Below are 22998 nucleotides of genomic sequence, written 5' to 3' on the forward strand. Positions count from 1 at the left end.
ATGATCATTACACATTAAAATGCATCATTCATAAATCTAAATATTATTCAACAACGTCCCATCTCGTCACTGCCTAGTAGACGGAAGTGGAAATAAATAGAGTAACATTAGCGTGTCGGAATAAAACAGCACGAAGAGCAAACTGCTGGTAACTCAGGTAGTACCGAAAGCATCTCGTTCCTTCTGTTTACCTGACAGCTAATAATTAAGACTTGAAGGTAATATACGGTTTTCATTAACACATTATGCATATTATTGCACTTATATATATATACACACAAAATATGAACAGAGACAAACATTCTGAATGGTTACACGTTTTCGAGTACTATCACAGGGCTGAATTCAGTCAAACCGCAGTTAAAGCTTACACGATTATTGTACAAAAAAGTGCCAAAATAGATTAAACCTTGGCCAAACCGACTGGATCTATAACAATTTTTGTGCAATATTAAAATGCTTTCTTTTTGAGATTTGTTTAAGGCGGCTTGATCAAATTAGGCCCACAGTGTTCATACAGGATTCAAGAAAAGCACAGAGGAAAAAAATACTCTCTCGGATTAAATACCCTCACAGTATTTGTACGTTTGAAATCGTTCGAAAAGAAAGGTCATGAAATCTACCAGGATTTTCCACAATGTCAAACAAACAGTGGCTGTGATGTTATTAATAAAACCTGAGTTTTGTTCTGGAAGTGTTGCCTATTTGTACTTGATGACGATATATTGATTCTATTCAGGTGTCACATTGTTTGTTTGTTTGTTTGAAACTATTTAACATGTACATTTTCATGGACTTACACTTCTTTTGGAGTCTGATATATTTCACAGTTTTCCGTCGTGTCCTAAGCCGTCCCGTCGCCTGCGTCATCAACAAGCGAATTCCTCGAAGTTGCCTATAGCCGGGTGACTAGGTAGCACGTTCGGCGCGAATCCGAGACTGTCCGAGTGACTCCGGAGTGTGTCGCATGTGCTCTGCAAGAGAGGGAACGGAAGATTTCGGGGGGTGGGAGTGATACGAGGAGATCAGGTTGGAGGAGATGGATTCATGTCAGGACGTCCCGACGCATTTATAACAATGGAAATATTGGAGAGAAATGAACAAGGGAATGTAAATAAAACGTGGCAATTGGCAGCAGACAGAACATCAGTGATGCGATGATGAAGAATACATGTCAAATTTGATTTCAAAAAAGAAAAGAGGAGGAAGAATTCATGGATAAAGGATAAAAAATATTCATGGATGATTCAAGGAAGCAGTTTTCCTAGTCTTGATAATGGCGCTCTGGAAATCTTGCAGCAAACTTTGCAATCACAACTCAGCAGGATGCATGGAAATAATTCAGTGTCATTCCAGTGCAGCTCGTGTGTGTGTGTGTGTGTGTGTGTGTGTGTGTGTAGACCTGTGATGACATCACAAAGAGATGCATCTAGTGATGTTATTGGACACGGGTCTCAAACAATGGAAGCCGTTTTAGCCTTTCAGGCTCAAATTTTGATAAATCTCTGGATTTACTTTCCCCACTGAATTATAGTTCATTGGCCACTGTTAAATATAATATATAAATATTAATACACAGATATTAACTGCTAAGTTTATCATTTATTTTTATCATACAAATTTATTATAAATACAATTATTAAACTATAATTTTTTTTTTTTTTTACTTTCCCTAATTTCTATATTTGTAAGGTAACAATTACAGCGGTCTTACCACATAATTGAACTGGTTCTTCAGTTTGTACAAGCAAGAAAATAATTAATAAAAGTTTATATTATATTCTTATCTAAGAATAGAATAGAATAGTCATGCTGATGATTACCACAATAATTTAACCGGTTATTCAGTTTGTACAAGCAAGAAAATAATTAATTAAAGTTTATAATAATTTTTATTATAAACAAAATTATTATACATTTTACATTTTAAATTTCTATACTTTTAAGTTAGCAATTGCAGCTGACATGTTGATTACCACATAATAAATGAACTGGTTCTTCAAAAGCAATAAAATAAAATATAATACATAATATATAAATAATGAAAAGGAATAGAATTTAAATAAAATGAACAATGTGTAGCTTGTATATTTCTTAAAGCCTTCTATTAAATAAAAAATCAGTTATTAAATTAGTCATTTAGATTCGAGGAGATCAGATGAGGGGTTGGAGATGAATTATGTGCTTTATTTGAGTTGTAAATTAATTGATTTGTAAATTTAATAAACTTTCAAATGATGTTTATCCAGGTGTGATGTCTGAAACTTTCACTGTAAGAGCATCACTGTGCATAAACTGATGGATGAATTAACATAATCTGCGATTATCAATAACATATCACAGATGCCAGAGCATCACCTGTACTGAACATGCAAATGTTTAAGAAAAACACAAGTAGTAATTCCCCTGGCAAGTAGGCTTATTTTTCATATTTCATAAGCTGAAGCTTGTGGACCGACTTGAAAGGTGTTATTGGGTAATAATAATAGTTCTGTCTTAAATAAAGCAATAAAGCTACAGCTCTGGGGCTCTCGTCTCCTCTCTGCTTTGCATTTCCTCTATCATCCTAACATTTGCTTTGTTTATGACTATAACATTCAAATTAATTCTTGGATCACAGTCTAATATATTGTGACTACACACAAATTTATGTCATGTGGCTGTGTTAAAAATTCATGCGATGAGCCATATTCAAAGCAAGAGCGATATAAATGGGAACTTTCTCTTATAAGATGTCCTTTTCCATCATATTTCCACCTGGTTTCATCATTCTTCTGTCCTCCAAAACAGCACAAGCTTCCACCAAATGCACATTGTTTATCTAAATCTTGACCTTTCACTTAGACAAACCTTTCAGTATAGCATAGAGCATGTTGCTGATGCCCTGGTGTCATCACTATAGAATAAATAAAATAGAGAATCAAAAAAAGTGGCCAAATTTTTGTCAACAGGAAACATATCACCAAGAAAAAAACTTGCTAAATACAGTTCTTATCAGTGTATAACCAAACGTACAAGCACTTCCTGTCTCCAGAACATCTCTTTACTAGGCTGGAAACATTCATTCATACAGTTGCGAATGATATAAGGGGCTTTTGCACCGGGTAGTTAAAGGAGCTCAGTTGTAGGAACTAGCCACCAGGACGGCCCCTGAGAACTACAGTTTGGGACATTTTGCTTGTTACATTCGTACAACAGCGAAGTCATTTAAGCGCGGCATTCAACAATGTCAACAACTCTGTAGTGTACAGTTAAATGCTGGACTTCGCCGTCGGTCCGTCTATCGCTGTTTTCCATGTTTGTGGATTAAGTATATGTAAGTTGTGTGTTTACACGACTCTTAAAACATGCCAGGTGCCGGTGTTTCACATGGCACGCGTTCGGCCAATCAGCATACACTTATGTCACTGGTAGTTTCTATAGTACTGGGTTAGACCCTACACTGAAGTAGGAGCTAATTTACAGTAGTCCCCCCAAAAGGCATTTCTAGAACTAAAATGTTCCCAGTTCCTGCGATGCTAACACGCCAAAAAGTGTGTACTTCCGCCGTATGAAAACATTCCTCCGGTGCAAAAGCCCCTATAGATGCCTCAGAAATACGCAGACTTTTACACTCTTAACTCTAATTAGTTAATTAGTCCAAGTGTTCTTACGCCATAGGAAAGCATTCATATTAGGTATATATCATATAAAGATATTTGACAATGTAAAAATCACTGCAAAAATGTTGAATCCGGACAGGAATATGGGCTAGATTCAGATACTTCAAAAAAGTAATATAAGAAGAACACCATGAGGGTGAGTAAATAATGACAGAACTGTCATTATTGGAGAAACTAAAACAATAATTCACGCGTTTACAAAAGGCCTGTGTCGCTATTTTTTCCCTTTCCTTAAAGTTTTGATGAGGTTTCACATCTGCAACATGATGGTGTGAATGTTTCCATGTCTCAAACGCTAATCAAAGTTACACACCACCATTCAAAAGTTTGGGGTCAGTAAAATATCTTTATATGTTTTATAAAGAAGTCTCTTCTGCTCAACAAGGCTGCATTTATTTGATCAAAACACAGTAAAAACAGTAATATTGTGAAATGTTATTACCATTTAAAATAATATATATTTTTAAAATGCAATGTATTCCTGTGATGAAAAGTTGAATTTTCAGCATCATTACTCCAGTCTTCAGTGTCACATGATCCTGCAGAAATCATTCTAATATGATGATTTGCTGCTCAAGAAACATTTATGATTATTATCAATGTTGAAAAAAAAAGGATTCGTTTTTTCAGGATTCTTTGATGAATAAACAATTCAAACATACAGCATTTGTTTGAAATTTTTTTGAAACATTATAAATGTCTTTACTGTCACTTTTGTTTCATTTAATACAAATTATTAAAAAATGACTTATTAAATACATTTAAAAGAATCAAATCTTACCGACCCCTAACTTTTGAATGGTAGTGTAATTAAGACACATATTTTTTTATTTGATTTAAAATGGCATCATTTTGCTGAAAGAGAACAACACATGAACTGTTGGGAGGAAAACAGAAAGAAGAAAAAACTCAAATAAAGGCAAGTGAAAGCTACAGGTGTTGTTTTACCTGAACTTCATCTGCAAAACATCATCTCCATCTTGAAAGCTACAGGGTTTTGAAAAAGGGATCTTAGAATGCGTAACAATGACATTTGTTCATGTCTAGAACTACTGACATTCAATGTCACGAAGGGAAAAGACTCTAAATGGCGTGAATAATGCAAGGATTTTAAAGAAGGACACAATGAAATGCTTCTGCAATATTATTAATGGCGGCGCTACCTGGGGACATGGTTAGGCGTGACACCAGGGCTGGTGGAAATCTCGGGGGAATCCTGGAATAAACATGATGGAAAGAGATGAAGATGAACAAACCCAGGCGGAGGCCAATTCAGCTCAAACTTATTATATGCAAGACTGAAATTCAATAGTTCTCATTCATCATTTTAATATATTTAAATACATTTACTATTATAAAAAAAAAAAGATATATATTTGAAATATTTCACATTTATTTGATTTGAAACTGAATTGACCTTTACCAGATTTATGACAAAATAATACAGTGCTGAAAAAGCAATGGTTCAGTTGTTTAAAAACATGTTTCTCTAAAATATACATTTTACATTTAATCTAACTAACGCTGGATTGTTCAATTTATTTTAACGGATTCTAATAACATCAAAACAATAATGTAAAACAAAACAGCACTAGACATGAACTATGACTTAAAAATCATGTGCATAATTTACTGCGGTAAAAGTTTTGAACTAAACAAAATTTCACTACATTAATTCTGAAGTCTCAAATGTTTGCTAATCACGTAGTGTGGTGTGAGCTTGTTATCGCATCTTAAAAAGGTACACCATGTAACTTTTTTTGTTCAAATTGAACAATAGAGTCAATACATTATCAATCCTTTCTCCAAAATGCGTTTTGTCTTACCTTGATTCACTATGGTGAGCCTGTTATAAATGTTTTAGTTTTATTTTAGACCAGTCGGGATGGTAATCGCATGCATATACGTCACTCGCCTGTGCGCGTCTCTTCATATATATACGTAAATAGAGAAAAGTTGCTCTGGCTCCTGTGTCTGGTGTGTGAGTGGCAGAGGTTAGTGTCACAACGAGCGAGAAAGATTGACATAGAGCACATAAACCTCAAACCTCCGGAGAAACAACAGCCGAACAGAGGAGAGTCTGCTGGCAAAAAGAGCTCGTAATAAAACAAGAATCAACATTGTCTTGGCTTTTTGGAGATGGTGAGAACTAAGGGATTTGAAATATTGTAAAAGCGACACAGATATGGCGTTTTTATTAACCAACAGGTGAGTACGGTATTTTGATGAACAGATAAACTGTCACATGTCCTTGTAAAGAATTCAGAAATCTTTTTATTATGGTTGTTGTAGCGCAGTGCTGGAATTTATTTTCAAGGAAGTAGCGTGTCTATTAATGGGTGTAGCTATACTAACGTCTTCAGTTGACTAGCTTGAGATATATCTAAACTTGTTATACATCTATAGTAGTGAATGTTTTATGAGTAGAATATCCATATTCATCCGCACAGAGCCGAAGCACAACCTCAACAATGTTCTTCCGCAAAATGCATGCAGTTTTGTTTTTCAACAGCTAGAGGACCGAAAATTACATGGTGTACCTTTAATGTTTGGTCAGTGATGTCCTGGTGCATGCTGGGAAGGACTCAGAGGGGAAAATGATGGATTGTTTTGTCTGCTATGGTATGATATGGCACAATAATGGTGAATGACGCTGATGTTGTGGTATTTAAATGTCCTGTCATATTGCAGTTTTCTTGAATAAACTGAACAGGTCATCATCATTTACTCAACTTCTTCAACAGCTGTCATGTTTGGAACAATTCAAAAACACCATCATTTAAAGCGTCCGTACGACTTCTGAAGTCATTGTACAGTAGTGATGTCCGGAGGGGATATTTGTTTTTAATTTCACTATAATATGAGGGAAGAACAAACTCTAAACTTGGTTAAGGTATTTATCTGACAAAATTATTTGGTAAAAAAGGCAAACTACAGCTAAAGTAGTAGTAATACTATCTTATTATACTCACAGGAAAAAGCATACATTGACTACAGCATAATCAGTAATTAATATTTCATCATTGGTTATCTAATTTTTGCATGTTCATAATTTCTTTGTACGACAGCCTGGCCAAACATTATGTCCACGTTATTTCATTGCATTATCACAAATAAAACAACTGACTCCAAGCACAACTATGCAATACGCTTACAAAATCTTTATCAAATTTTTTATAATATTTGAAAAAAAGGTTAAGATGTCAGTTTTCTTAGGCCGGACATCACTTTTGGCCACTGCTGTAGTAGTATGAAGCACTTTTAGGTGCATTTTTTGTCCTTTTTAACAGCTTGACAGCGTTTGATGATTATATGCTTTCGCTTTATGGAAAAGAACATGAAAATCCTGCAGAACATCATCTTTTCTGTTCCATGGAAGGGAGAAAGTCATACATTAGGTGATGAGGGTGAGTAAATGATGACATTTTTGGGTGAACCTTTTTTTATCTTAACATGGAAAAACGAAACCGACTTCTTGGACGAAATATTATCCTGTGATGGAAGAAACTTGATTTCATCAGTGTTATAATCCAGGACAGGGTCGTGTGGAAACTCTCAAACCAGAATGCCTTAAAAAAATAAAATGAACACGACTTCACTAACAGATCGTAAAAACGAGTCTCACTCTTACTTCTCTGTCTACACTGCACCTTTTATATACTGTAAAATAAAGGCAAAAATCAAATAATAAAATACTGTAGGAAGTCCTAATTGATTTAATAAAAAGCACAGATCATCTGCTAATTTGTCAGATCTAAATCTGATACAAGGTTTGTCACAAGCGAAGGGTGATAGACATACTAATCATTTCTAAAACTTGTCCATTTCTGGTTTTGATATTTGTCCTTGTTCAAACATAAACCAATGTATTTTCTCTTATGTGGAAAGGCCATCTTCATCAATCATTTCCCAGAATTTGAGCCAAAGACAAAAAGCAACTAGATGCATGCAGCATTCGAGAGAAAAATCCAAACAAAAAGAAACACTACAAATATGAACGAAACCAACATGCACACATTCAGAGCAACACAGGAAGCACAATTACCAGATTATCACTAGCGCTCCGATGTGGCCGTCTCTTGCGTAGAAAATATCCCAGCACTTTGTCCTTAAAAACCTGCAAAAATGAAAAACGGTGCCACATTCTTCACATATATTGTCAGCAAATTACTGTTCATTATAAACGGTCCGAATATTATTTGTAATCTTGAGCACATTACGGAAAAAGCACAAATTAGACAAGAGGGAATGCAACGGACCTCATACAGATAATCAAATATCTCCAATATTGTCAAGACACTGGCTCCTATAAACAGACCCATCTGACCACCAATATCACCTGGAAGAATAGATATTGAAGCAGAAGGCAACGTGGATTGGTAATACAAGTAATGAGGCTGATATTTTTCAATGCGGTGTAGAATTTGCTCATTTTTGCACACTTACCAAGTAATCCAGCAACTTCATACGCTTTCCTTTGTTCAATTTTCTCGTAGTTCAGAGCCTCAAAAAAGATATCCAGCACCAATATGTTGTCCCTGTAAAATGACACGCATTAAATGGCTAACTGTTCAGGTAAACCTTCCAGGATGTAAATGACAAACATCTCAGTGTGTAACTAACTTCAATTTAAATGTAAACTCACGCAATGTACTGCTCCGTTTTGTTGAACTTCTTTGCAAGATATTTTGCGGAAGCCTTGCTGGGTATTTTCACCATGGACAGCTCTTTACCGTATCGAGTCATGTTGCACGGCGTTTCGCAAACGCAGTAATCGTTGTCCTTCTCCACAAGAAAATCTGTCAATTAGTTTTGTTGTTGTTATTAATGAAAGGAAAATTAGCACAAGAAATCATGAAGCATATTTTAATGGCATCATCCTATAGAAGCTGCAAAAGTCTGACATGGTTTTACACATTATTAAGTAGAGATTGAAATACAGTCACACATCCAACACACGGCCTCTTACCTAAAGCTGGATCTGCGCAGTCTTTGTACTGCTCGGGTGTGCAGACGGTGGAGGTGCCTGTGACGGATATCACAACACTTTAGAAAATACTTTCTCACTTATCACTGTTCCAACAGCTAAAAATAATCAAATCAAATAAAACAAAATGTACAATTGAGAATAAAATTCTGTGAGTGTGAATAAGCAAGCATGGAGAAAGATTTGACATTTTTGAAAAAAAAAAAAAAAAAAATATGCAAGTGTGAGGAGTGAATGTATAAAAACATGAATGATTTAAAAAAAAAATTATATATATATATACACACTCACATACATTTGACGTATATATGAAGAGTTCAGATGCAAAAGCCTCTAAGTGCCATCTGAAATTTTCGTCTAGAATGATCATTTTTATTAAGCTTGTATATTTAAGTTCAGTAATTTCACTTAAATGACAATTAATAGTTCATTTTCATTGACATTTAAGTGAAATTACTTGAAATTATATGTATATATACACAACATATACATACATATATATATATATATATATATATATATATATATATATATATACATACATACATACATACATATATACACATTTTTTATATATATTTTATATATGTATAAAAACTAGGTACAATTGAGAATAAAATTCTGTAGGTGTGAAAAAGCAAGCGTGAGGAATGATTTTACATTTATAAAATAAATTAAAATAAAATAGATAACTAAAAATCTGTAGGTGTGAATAAGTAAGTATGAGGAGTGATTGCATAAAAACATGAGTGATTTGTTCAAAAATAAAATAAAAAAATAAAATTAGGTGAAATTAAGATTCAAATTTGGTAGATGTGAAAAAGCAAGCATGATCACTCAGGAGTTATATTTGCTAAAAAAAAAAATAATAAAATAAAATAAAACGGTACAATTACGAATAAAATTACATAGGTGTGAATAAGCAAGCGTGAGGAAAGATTTTACATCTATAAAATATTGAAAATTGAGAATAAAATTCTGTAGGTGTGAATAAGCAAGCACAAGGAGTGTATTTTATTATAAACAAAATCATAAAATATTAAAATGAAATAAAAAGTTAAGAAAACTGCATATAAAAATCGATCACAGATTTTTTTTTACATCTCTTTATATGGGCACTGAAATAAAAATGTGCTACTTTTGCGTGTAATACATTCAATATGAAGATATGGTGAGTCTTCTTGCTTTTAATTCTACGGTCTCCGCACCTGGCATGTGCACCATTCTGCAGTTGCAGTTTTCCAGCAGGTAGCGGGTCTCGCAGTCGATGCGACAGGCCGTGATGCTGTATGTGGAGAAGTATTCCGAGTCCATCGGGGTGGATCTGCAGTCGCCCCACGGCGGAGGGAGATACTGGAGCTACAGCAGAAACTTTTATTTATTACTGGCAGGATAAAGCTGTTCAATAACAAATCATAACACAATAAACCGAGCCAAAGAGCGCAGCAATCAAAGGACTAACAGCAGAGGACCTCAGCTGAATATAATAAAACCCACAGTGCAATCAGTCACTTTTCACACTGTAGAAAAGCATGCAATATTCCACAGAAAGAAACATGCTGGAAATCAGTGTTAGTTGAAACCTGAAGAAAACCAGAGATACGAACTGACTTGCTGTTGCTAGCTCAAACAAGCTTTATAGGAATGGATGTTGTTTTTTTATATATTTTATATATTTATAAAAAATGTAAATTAGTTTTTGTGGGTTGGAATGGCGTGCGGCATTACCTTTTTTTTTCTTTTTTTATAAACTGTAAGCAACTTGACCAAAACCTGCAATGACTGCAAATCAGAATTGAGTCAAGAGCCTCTCACAAATCAATTGAAAAGAGAAAAGCCTCATTAGGAAGTGATTACACTCTTCAGTTACTACCAACTCTGTAATGACCATAATCGATAAGCAAATATATTTTTAAAAGGGTAATCTGTTCCACGGTGCAAGTTCACCGGTAACAATTGACAGTTTTTTGGGGATCATTTCCATGAAATTGCACTTAAAACGACAGATCCATTTGAAAAGATCGAACAGGATTGGTCAGTCAGATTTGTAAGGCGGGGCTTAGCAAAGGCTCACTTACTGGAAGCAACATTACTGCTAATTTTTAAAGTCATTAAAATTATATTATGCTCTTCTGATTAAATTTAAGAGCCTTTTAATAAGAATCGTATACAAATATAATTGGATTTTATATCATATCTAATGGCACCAGTAGAGAAGATAATCCTCCCATAAAATGAAGTCACTTTTTGAAGTCGACTGCAAAAAGCATCACATAATACATGCGTTTATGATGGATTCAGAGAGCTTTGATGTTAAAAAGGAAGAGGAAGTAGAAAATGTAGGTCAGTGAATTGAAAGCAAGATTAGAAGCGTGCAGTTGCCTTTAGCACTTGATTATTTCAGCTAATTGATCTAATCGCTAAGGGTCGATGAATGAAGACGTATTGATCTTGGCAGAGAGAGCCGCTTTTGCCTTTGATCCACTGAAGGCTGTAAACGAGAGCTTTTCTTGACCTCCTGCCAATTAGTTCTCCTTAGAAACTGAATCAGATACTCACGAGGAGTCACGTGACCTCAGCGCACATTAAAATAAACACAACTCAATAACAATAACACTGTGGAGGACTAGGAACCTTTATTATTAATTATAACCTAAATGATTATTTCCCTCTAGATCTCTACTGTCACATTACTTTAGTTTGCTAGATAAATTGTAGCTAACAGTAAGATCATCATGTCCAGTAATACTTAAAAATGGCATTTACTGTAATCTCACCAAGGCTGCATTTATTTGATTAAAAATACAGTATATTGTGAAATATTATTATGACTTAAAATAACTGTCCTCTATTTGAATATATTTATAAATATAATTTATTTCTGTTATGCAAAAGATTCATTTTCATCATAATTACTCCAGTCTTCAGTGTCACATGATCCTTCAGAAATCATTCTAATATACTGATTTGCTGCTCAAGTTATTCTAATTATTTTTAATGTTGAAAACAGCTGCATTGCTTAATATTTCTGTGGAAAGTGATTTTTTTTTCAAGATTCTTTAACGTAAATTTCAAAATAATGTCAATTACAGTATTAATTTCTTTCAAAAAAAACAAACCAAAACATAATATTTTAACTATAGTGTATGTAAAACCTGACTTAGTTCTGGACAAAAAAGTCTGGTTTTCTCCAGGTTTAAAGAGCTGATGGTGTGGATGGATAGGTCAGCTGATATAAGGACATGTGATAAATGCAATATGTTTAGCATTAGGTACCAGTTGCTGCTGACAAGACACAAAAGTTTGAAAACCAGGGGCCACACCAAATCCCAGCTGATCTATGAAGGGCGGCTCATCCTGGCTGTGGATCTGAACTTTGATGCCTGCTTCGTACGACGTTTCGTCTGTGAGGAGACATTAAACAAGATTATTTACAGAGCGGGAGATTTGACGTTTGCTGCCTCGAGGCAAGAAATATAATGACTTTATAATGAACTTTATAATTACATTATCCAGAATGCCAATACATGTTTCTTTACTGCTTCCATATTGCCTCTGGATATAAAGTCTCCTCTAGAGCCATTGAAATGACCAAGATTAATAGATTAGAAATACATAATCTTCACTAGCATGCAAGTACATCAATTCTGAACACTGACCGCATGTCATCTACAGCAGATTAAATTGCACTTTGATATTCGTAACTCTTTTGGTTTCGTATTTATTTTCTGTGCATGGTTATGCTAAAAAATTGCAGCATGCCACAGAAAATGAATGAGGCGGTAATGGGGCAGGTGTGTTCTGTAAAAAAAAAAAAAAACAAGAAAGAGTCCTAACCTTGTTATCTCAGCATCTAAATGTTCTACCACAAGTTAAATCATTTTGGTGCGCCCACTTATGGGTAAATTATGCTAATGTACAATTCCTTCCGATATGATGTACAACCCATATCTTGTCTTTTTTTAAATATAATTTTTGGACATAGTTGGAACATAATTCTACCAAGGAACCTAAGTATATTATTTGAAATATGGCAGCATTTCAACCCCAGAGTTATACACACTGTCGTAAGGTTTCATTTAAAGTGCCCTTATTATGCTATTTCGAATATTACCTTTCATGCAGTGAGTAATATAGCTGATTGTGCATGACAAATAAAGTTATTGGAACCGATTCTGAATTGCCAAAATGTGTCATCAGCAATTCCAGTAACAAAACCATTAAAACAAAATTAGGAACCTTTAATATAGCATAACAGGGGCACTTTAAAGCATCATCTCTGCTTACTATGTAACTTTCTGTCTGAAACTTTTGAATCGATAAAATGATTGAAGAGGCACTGCGATTTTCATTAACATAAATTATGCAAAACACATCACTGATGTCTTTTATGTCTAATATATTGCTTACCCGTGTCACCCCAAACTGGCAAGTACTCATCCTGTTGAATATCCAGCATGATTTCCAGCCCATTCCCTGTTCCGCCTTTTAAAGTCGTCAACAACGGGTTTCCATCTAGACCAGAGTTGAACGTGTAACATTTCCCGTATCTGGTGTAAATCTGTGGGAGGACAGTATAAAAAGACACAAAACAACAATAGTACAATATATGAAATATAGTTTTATGTAAATGTATATACACACACACTACCGTTTAAAAGTTTGGGGGCAGTACGTTTTTTTTTTTTTTTATCATCAATACTTTAACTACTAAAACTTTAACAATACTAAAAAAATGCATTAAATTGTATGGAAGATGCAACAAATAAATGTTATTTTAAACTTTCTGTTTATCAAAGAAAAATGTGTCATGATTTCCACCAAAATTTTAAGCAGCACAACTGTTTTCAACACTGATAATAATCAGAAATGTTTCTTGAGCATCAAATCAGCATATTAGAATGATTTCTGAAGGATCATGTGACACTGAAGACTGGCGTAATGATGCTGAAAATTCAGCTTTGATCACTGGGATAAATGACATTTTACAATATATTCAAATAGAAAGCTGTTCTTTTAAATTGTAATAATATTTCACAATATTACTATTTTTTACTGTACTTTTGATCAAATAAATGCAATATTGGAGCAGAAGAGGCTTCTGTCAAAAACGAACCAAAAAATAACTCACGGATCCCAAATTTTTTAACGGTAGTAACAATAGTATATATAAACCAATCAAATCAATTATATGATATGCTGATTGCAACTCCTCACATATTCAAAGCAAAAAAGAAAAACGGTTGATGTCGACACTTTCACTGAAAGGAAATCCAATTAACTGACAGCAATTTGAAAGAACAGACTTCATCCCTTTGCAGATAATAGCTGCTGAAATATGATGGTCTTGGCAGTGTTTTGACAGTGATGAAGCGAGAGACACTGGTCACACAGATGAGTTCAGTCATGGTTTCATGACCCCGCTGTGACACTAATGAGCGGTAGATCGTTCAGCTCCAGAGCTTCAACAAGGACTGTCTCACGCTGGCTCAGCTTTAAACCGCGGGAAACAAGCTAGACCTTGACAGCACACAAAATACTGAAACAAAAAGGTAAAGCTACAGTTTCATCCATGTGGGTTCTGAGGCATTTCAACATGAGAATGATAAAAGCATGATAAATTAAGGGCAAACAGTGCAGTTAAAGATGAACATCTGATGTACTGAAAGATGATGCATTTAATTTTTTTCAGTTTTAAAGTAATAGTTCACACTAAAATTAAAATAAAGTCATAATTTACTCACGCTTGCATTGTCCTATTGTGTCTTTCTTTTATTGACCACAAAAGGAGAAAAAAAAAAAAAAGTCCCCTTCACATATAATGGCAGTGAATATCGACAAGCATCAAGCCTTTTTTATTTTTTAAAATATGCAAAAGTATCACAGAATGATCCCATGTGACACGTGTCATATATTCCAAGTGTTTTGGGGGTATATGATAGGGTTTGGTGAAAAACACACCAAAATTGAATGTATTATTTATAGAAAATCCTGACCTTGGGCGTTGGTCTAATGTGCTCGATTGCACAATAATGAGACTCTATTAGCAGACAATGCACACAAGTTGTGAGAAAACATGATTAACAAAAACGCAACATGAAATACAATCCATCTACCTTCTGCTCTGAGGTGAATATATCCGTTGTGCTCATCATAACGTAGTTATCGATGTTCACACCTGTCAGCTGTGATTCCGACTGCCATCAGACATACGGAGTTTCGGAGATATTTAACTCAGTGAAAAAAATACACGGATACTTATTGGGGATTTCTTGATTTGTCACTACTTGTGTGCTTTTTCTGGGCAAGATGGAGTGAACTGTGGCACTCTCACGAATGCTTAGCCGTGCACATAGGATCAATGGCCAAGGTCAGGATTTTCGTTAAATAATACATTCAATTTTGGTTTGTTTTTGGTCACTACTCACTGCCATTATATGGACGAGCATGAGTTATATGAACTTTTAAAAAATTATCCTTTTGCGGTCCGAAAAAGAAAGAAGGGCATACGGCAATAGAACAAAACCAGGGTGAGTAAATGATGACATAAGTTTAATTTTAGGGTGAACTACCCCTTTAAAATATGTTCAACTGTCCCAGTTAAATACCTGTATACACAGATTACTTTAAGTATGCCATTTAGAAGTTTTCGTTCAAAAGAACTTCAGAAACCCTTAGCAACTGCATAGCAACACCCTGACAACCACCAATAACACTATAGTAAATTAACACAAACACACTAAACTACTCAGAACACTTGCAATAATCTAGCAACCTTTCAAAAACACCCTGGCAACTAGCCAACTACATACAAAAATATGAAGCTACTCAGAACACCATTTAAACTGCATAGCAACACCCTGGCAAGCACATGACAAACACTACACTATACTCAGAATATCATAACAATTTAGCAACACCTTACCAAACACACAGACATGCTATACAACTCAAAACATCTTAGCAACTGCAAAGCAACACCAGGGCAACCTCACAGAGCACCCAGGCAACTGCATATAGAGGTTCTAAAATTATTCAGAAATCCTTAGAAACTGCATAGCAACACCCTGACAACCTTGCAGAACAGCCAGGCAAACACTCTAAACTCATAGAAACTGCAGAGCAACACCCTGACAACTTCCGAGAACACCCTGACAAGTCCATGCAAACACTAAACTACTCAGAATACCTTAGCAACACCCTAGCAACCACAAAAAAACATGCTATGCTCTGAACATCTTAGAACTGCATAGTAACACCCGGACAACCTCAGAGCACACAAACAACTGCGTAAAATATTCTAAAAAAGACTTAGAATTCCTATGTAACTGCATAGCAACAACCTAACAAACATACAAACACATTAAACTACTCAGTATACCTTAGCAATTGCATAGCAACACCCTAGCAACCACAAACAAATAAAACTACTCAGAACGCCTTAACAACTACAACCTTCCAAAACACACTTGCAACTGCATAAACAAACTAAACTACTTAGAATTCCTTAGCAATTGCAGAGCAACACCCTAGCAACCACAAACAAACATGCTTACTCAGAATGCCTTGGCAACTGCAACCTTGCAAAACAACCTAGCAACTGCATAAACACACTAAATTAAACCTCCCAAAAAGCACTCTGGCAGTGTTTTGCACGGGGAAGACGATGTTAAAATCTATTTAAGTGTCACAAGATTGTACACTTGACCTTTAAAAAAGGACATACAATCAAACGAATCAGTCTGACACTATCACACCTACGATCGCTATGTTCCCACATTCTTATCAAGCATCTGAAGAGTAAGATGGTTATGATTGATTATCTCAAAATCTCAATTAACACGAAAGTGCTTTGAGCTAAAATGAAACGTTGTTGTCAGCATGTCGATGAATCACGGAGGATTTGTGTTTGCCATGCCGAGTTCACGGTTTACCAAAACACATCGAATGAGCACATTGTTTTCCAACAATGGTTGAAGCCTCTCTCTCCTCCCTGTTTCCCAAGTAATTAACTTCATTCATTCTGAAGGGAAGCGCACCGCACCAGGCGAGAACTCATTTAGACTGATGATTCAGAGCTTTGTGCATATGTAATCTGCAAGTGAGCGCAGATTCATGGAAAGCAGTCTTGTTGATTTCACATCAGATTCTAGCTATGCACTGGAAGGGTTTTTGGGATTATAAGAGGTAGATTGGTTTTCTATCTGATAATGAAGAAAAAGAGGATCAAGATACTGAGCAATGGAGTTTAGCTGGAGGCAGGTTTTAAGCACATCTGTGCAAAGCACCCAGAGCTTTTTAATAATTCATGCGTCTTCCACCCAGAAATTTGTCAGAGAGCAGTTTCTGTGCCAGTAGATGTTACTGAGATTTTTCGCCTCAGGGTTTCTGTGAACAGTCCAAAACCATATTTCTACAAAATAAAAAACGACAAATGCGGCCGGCAATTTTGTAAATAAATTTTACTTAAGAAAACATACACGGGTGAATCTGGGTGAAAACCTATAATGAGCGCACGTATTTTACCCCAAAATCACAAATAATTTTCATTTCTGTAAAGCAAATGACAAAAATATAAAAAATACATTATATGAAATTTATTTGACATTTATGATATTTAATTTTTATTTTTTATACTGTATTTTCTCTACCACTTTCATGTAAGTAATATTTACCGATATTTATACATACTGGCAGTGCTTGTTAATTCACGCTTATTTTTTAGTACTGTCAAATCGATTAAATCACATCTATTATTTTTAAATATATTACTGCATTTACAGTAGAAAAAGTTAATAAAAGTAAAAATATCTACAGTAATGAGAATTGGATGAAAACTGCCACTGAGAATAATGGAAATTACATGCAAAAAAAAAAAAAAAGCACATAAATAGAATTATATAAAATAATATAATTGTTTTTGTACCCTTTTTTATGTGACCTTTTTCCCATTAGATTTAGCCATCCACACACACACACATTAATGCAGTGGAAATGGTTTTGCGATCTCTACTGATAGACTCTAAGCTGTTAAAATAGGAATCGCTCTCATTTCTAATCCATTTAAACACATTGCCCTGTGCTTTTCCCAGAAGGCGCAACTAGGCATTCTTAGAAACACAAAACCCCTCAGCTAGATTTATTCAGGTAGTCTAATTAATTGCTTTAAGTCAGAGCTTTAATTTATTACAACTGTGACTTGCTTTGCTGATTTATCCTGAGCAACGGATGTTAAATACAAATGTGGCATCTGTTTAAACTTGCTAGTGTCTGAAAGTGCAAAGCATGACCGTGATGTTTACATACAGGGACGAAGTTCTTGTAAGTGCAGTTTTCACCCCGGAACCTGCATTCCAGCAGCATGTCTTCTAATTGGTGGCCCAGCCTGTCAATCATCTCTGTGGTGTTGAGCTGGTGGTCAGGAGGCGGGCTGTAGTTGGAGAAGTCCAGAAGATGCATCAGCTTCTCACCGTGCCGACTGTGTTTGAGCATAGAAACGCTCTGTCGGTTGACCGTGTGGTTCGGGTGCATGATGTCCATCCAGTAGCCGCTGTGGTAGATGTCTGCTTTGGTGAGGTTGGACACGCGGAACAGGTTCTGGTTGCAGAAGGTAACGGCCGGAAACGTCATGTTGCGAGACCAAACCATGTAGATCTTGGTCACGGCTGGGTAGGAAAGAAGATACAGGATTCGATTCCACGACCACGTGAAGAGGAGCCCCAGGCAAACACAGAGGGCCAGGAGCCATAACAAGCGCTGGAGTTTAGATTTGTGTGGTGAGAATATGTGTTTCAGCCCGTGGACTTTTGTTCGGAGAACAAACGCAGTTGTAACGTCCTTAGCGCTGTGGGTTAGAGTCATTCTGAGTCTCCTCTGGCTGCTGCTTCTCTTGGCATCATCCATCACAGAGTCTTTGTTTATTGCCTCCTGATTGGACGCGGACATCTCCTCCATAGTGCTGTTAAACTCTTTCAAAATGCATCAAGCATCAATACGGTCTCAATGAAGAAACATGATCCTGTGATTGAAGATAATCACATGAATCAAACCAGGATAACACTTTATTTTAGTGTCCTTGTTACATATGTTACATGTACTTACTATAGTAAATTATGCATAATTACATACAACTAACCCTCAACCAAATCCTAATCCTACCCTAACTCTATAGTAAGTACATGCTGCTAATTAGTATTACTTAAATATATAATTACACTGTAACAATGACACCTTAAATAAAGTGTAACCCAAACCAGCAATAAAAACCATTTACACATCAGTTGCATTAACTAACAATGGGCAATACATTTGTTACAGTATTTATTAAACTTTTTTAATGTTATTTAATAAAAACAATGTTATTTTGGATTCATAGACAGATGCAACTTTTAATTTTGATAATGTATTAGTCAATTTTGACATTAATATCAACTTAGATTATTAAATGTTTCATTGTTAGTTCATGTTCACTAATGTAGTTAACTAATGTTAACAAAATGGAGCAAAATCCCAATTAATTCATTAAGCATTGCCAGTCAATGAAAAGGAAAACTATATGTATAAATAAAAGGTAAAAAAAGATTTGTACATTACCAAGCTGTAATCCAACAAAGCTCAATAAGATAAATACAGTCTCATTCACAGCGTAGTTTCTGCAGGATCCTCAGGTGGATTTGTCTTTCAGTGAAGCCGTTTGAACAGATCAGATTGAGTTTTTCCTCTCATCTTTCACCTCTTCTCTCTTCTTCGGCTTCATTTTTTTTGTACAGAACAACTATGTGAGGCTGGCTGCAGATTCTTGTTGCTTTCCTCTTTGTGTGAGAGCGCTCAGCCCCTCCCGCTCCGCTCAAATTATTCTGTCGATGGATTTGCAGCAGGCATATAGATCCATTTGTCCCTGCTTCTTGCATTGCTGAATAAGGAAACCCAGAAGCTTGAATATTTCTTGTATGAAAGTAGAAAAATGGCCAACTAAGAGAGAGATACCCAGAGGCCATGTTATTTATCAGACTTCATTGATGCTTTTGGGGGCCTTTCACAGTTGTTGATTTTACATTAGCATTCATAGAATTCTCATGGGACATATATCAGTCACATATATAAATGTACATGTGCATTAGTGGGCCAGGTGAGGTCAGGTAAACTTGTCAGGAAAAAGTGGGCATGCAGCTGATCATTCCTTTAAATGCTGACACCTGTAGGACATCATAAACTGATATTTTATGATGCATGAAACATTCAAGCACTGTAAAAAATTATTTTCATGATTTGTTTTCACAACTTATCTTTTGTCACATCAACTTAGATAACTAATGTGGTTCAGATAACAATATTTTGAGTTTCTACTTATTAAAGCAATTTCCTTCATTGTATTAACTAAATTTTTTTTATTTAAATGAACTAAAAAAATTTAAGGCAACCAGGTAACTTACCTTTTTAAGTTAAACCAACAATACATTTTTTACATTGAGTCTACATGTACAGGGTCCAAAAAGTCTGAGATCACATTGAAAATCTGGGATTTGTTTTTTTATTTGAACCTGAAAAAAAGGCAAAAATTCAATCTGATCTTTTCACTCACATTATTATGATAATTTAATTTGTAGAAAAAAAGCAAAAAACCTGCAAAATGATTCACAAGTAATCTCAGAGGTTATCATGTACAATCTGTCATGTTTTCAGGCTGTTAATGCACTGAAATAAAAACACCAGGCGAGTGTCTCCATTCATTCTCATCTGTAAAACCCTGGTTAAATGACTATTTATGCTTTTGCTTTATTATTTGGTTGCTCAATAAACTTCCTTGCCTTTCTGAAAGGAAAAGCCCATAAATATGAAGCCCTATAACCAAGTTAATTTCAGGCATCAGTGACATTATCAGCCTCAGCTGCAGTGTTTTTGTGCTCTGACTGAATGCCATCAAAATAATACTCATCTGATCAAGAACTGCTTCAGGTAAATAGTTGAATGCCTTCAAAATCAAGGGGCATTCAAAGGGCATTTTTGATCATAAAAATCCCCTCTCTTTAACTATTTATCACCGCAAATGAAAAAAGTTTTTGAAGATTGCATTCTGCCCTCATTCGCCTGTGATTGCATCTGATCAGCCCTGGAATAACCAACCCAGTTTATCATGCTACTTGTATCAGCCACTGACTATCTGCATAAAGAACAGCCCACTTGGACAGAAAGAGACAGATCATCTGACCTAAATGTAATGCGACCAACCACAGTTTGATTTGAGTCTGTGCCATTTAGCGGATGCCACAATAATAAACTGCAATGGAAAACTCAAAAACACCTAGTCATCGTGATCAGAATTGATACAAAATACAGACTATTTCATAGGCATAACTTTGAAACAATGTGGCAAATATAAAGGTATACCATGGATATCTAGTTTGCTTACCACTACAAACCCAAACAACACTATGGCCTGGTTTCACGGACAGGGCTTAGATTAAAGGAACACTCTGACTTTTTGGGACTTTAGCTTATTCACAGTATCCCCCAGAGTTAGATAAGTCCATACATACCTTTTTCATTTCTGTGCGTTCTGTAAGTGTTATTTGACGCACCCACCGCTAGCCTAGCTTAGCACAAACACTGGATGTAAATGGATAAGGTAGCATACTAATCCCAATACTAATCCCGCCCTGTTGATGGTTCCGTAAACAAAACAAACGTGACTAACTAGCTAGTAGCGAACGTGACTCGTGATCATGGCTGACTGTGAGGAATTGTCAGAGGAATTTTACTGGGTATCAAACCAAGATCCAGAACCATATAGTTTTGAGCCAGAATACACAGACGAGGAGTTACAAACTTTGGAAGCTGTAAGACAAGATACAGCAAACACCCATGATTGTAAACTATAAATTTACTATCTAGTAATTGCTGACTCTATTATTCCAACTCTGAGAGAACTCTCTGCTCCTCACCACAGGGCGTCTCGTGTGCTGCGCTAATCACTCCGCCCAAGTAGCCACTCCGCCCAAGTAGCTGTGCTCCTACGCCTAGTGAGAATATAGTTCCCAGTATTTATACGATTAAAAATTATCTCCGTCTCATATAACCTTGTTATTTGTACATGCTGTGACTATACAGATCACAACATGTAAATAGGAAAATGTTTGCATTATTTTGTCACTTATTGGGATTAGTATGCTACCTTATCCATTTACATCCAGTCTTTGTGCTAAGCTAGGCTAGCGGTGGGTGCGTCAAATAACACTTACAGAACGCACAGAAATGAAAAAGGTATGTATGGACTTATCTAACTCTGGGGGATACTGTGAATAAGCTAAAGTCCCAAAAAGTCGGAGTGTTCCTTTAAGCCAGGATTACACCTTAGTTCTTAGGACAAAACAATGGCATGGACATATTTTAAGATATTTCGGTGCAAGTTACTTTCAGTTAAAACACAGGCCGTGATTATTTCTTCCTAAAAATCACAAATTATTAATAACTCCATCTAGCCTGCTTACTCCAACAGCTATGAAAGTGGTTCAGTTCCGCTTGAGCTTATTAGAGCTGAAAAGATATTAAATTCCTCTTCTATTCAATAACATTTATACAGCTTTTTTTAATCTCAGTCAAGGGCAGAATCATTGTTTCATAATATTCCAGCTGTAATCCATAATATTCTATTCCTGTGTTTATTTGACTGCTCAGAAATGAAGAATCTGTATTTCTTGCTCAGGTAACATTTTTCAGTGAAGGCTGATATAAATATAGATGAGAGTTGGGTCTCTCAGTGGCGGCTAATTTTCTCCCAGTTACACTGGAGCCACAGTCAATATTTCTCTGTCTAGGGTCATTAAGCCTCGTGGATTAATTCCGTCTTTCAGAGGCAAAACTGCAAGAACTTCAAAAACCAGCCAGTTTTGTGGTGCGTCAAATATGTATTCACATAAACTAAGATTATTCCTCTGAGCTCAATTTCTAAAATAATAATCAGATGGAAAACTTAAATTTTGGTCATATAAAGAGTAATGTTTTCTGACTGCTAATGTTCATTCCAACTGGATTTATCAGTTCTCAAACATTATCAGATGATACCATTCATCCACTAATCAAATTAAAGGTGACATGCATAAATCAAATGAACTCCCAAAGTCAAAGTGGTCTACCACTTTCCATTAGTGTAGTAAGCAAAAGATTTATTTACTGTATTTTCTTTTCTTCATTGGCAAAAATAATGTCACCTCTTGCATTTTTACAGAAGTTGGAATAAGTTGTTGCAGTTTTCTTTTGATTTTCCATATTTGCAGAATTGGAGGGTCTCCTGTTCAAAGCCTTGAATAAATGTAGGCAAAAATTGATCATGATTTTAGCTACCAATAACTG

At 35.5% G+C, this 22998-nt stretch overlaps 2 protein-coding genes across 2 annotated transcripts in view; both read right to left on the bottom strand.

Moving 5' to 3' along the window:
* Window positions 1-895: 895 nt before the first annotated feature.
* The window catches only part of LOC308682665 (acid-sensing ion channel 1C), a gene marked incomplete at both ends in the record, with an annotated part of 67220 nt that continues 45117 nt past the window's right edge, over window positions 896-22998 (bottom strand). Inside the window, 11 exons of the mRNA XM_081352526.1 lie at window positions 896-974; window positions 4611-4649; window positions 4826-4878; window positions 7708-7779; window positions 7922-8001; window positions 8109-8200; window positions 8308-8461; window positions 8632-8688; window positions 9858-10008; window positions 11926-12053; window positions 13060-13210. Coding sequence (XP_081208652.1) covers window positions 896-974; window positions 4611-4649; window positions 4826-4878; window positions 7708-7779; window positions 7922-8001; window positions 8109-8200; window positions 8308-8461; window positions 8632-8688; window positions 9858-10008; window positions 11926-12053; window positions 13060-13210 — 1056 coding nt within the window. The remainder of the gene's footprint in view (window positions 975-4610; window positions 4650-4825; window positions 4879-7707; window positions 7780-7921; window positions 8002-8108; window positions 8201-8307; window positions 8462-8631; window positions 8689-9857; window positions 10009-11925; window positions 12054-13059; window positions 13211-22998) is intronic.
* On the bottom strand, window positions 17812-19844 carry LOC308682666 (acid-sensing ion channel 1-like). The gene is made up of 2 exons (XM_081352527.1): window positions 19243-19844; window positions 17812-18667 (listed from the first exon to the last, which is right to left on the bottom strand). Exon 2 carries the CDS (start codon window positions 18601-18603, stop codon window positions 17881-17883), a length of 723 nt encoding a protein of 240 aa, XP_081208653.1. The 5' UTR covers window positions 18604-18667; window positions 19243-19844; the 3' UTR covers window positions 17812-17880.

Source organism: Scardinius erythrophthalmus (genome assembly GCF_964197995.2).
Source record: "Scardinius erythrophthalmus genome assembly, chromosome: 22".
Taxonomy (NCBI): Eukaryota; Metazoa; Chordata; class Actinopteri; order Cypriniformes; family Leuciscidae; genus Scardinius; species Scardinius erythrophthalmus.

Bases quoted from the DNA above. Each gene is read 5' to 3' on its own strand.
- LOC308682666 (XM_081352527.1), bottom strand. From the start codon at position 18,603: ATGGAGGAGATGTCCGCGTCCAATCAGGAGGCAATAAACAAAGACTCT.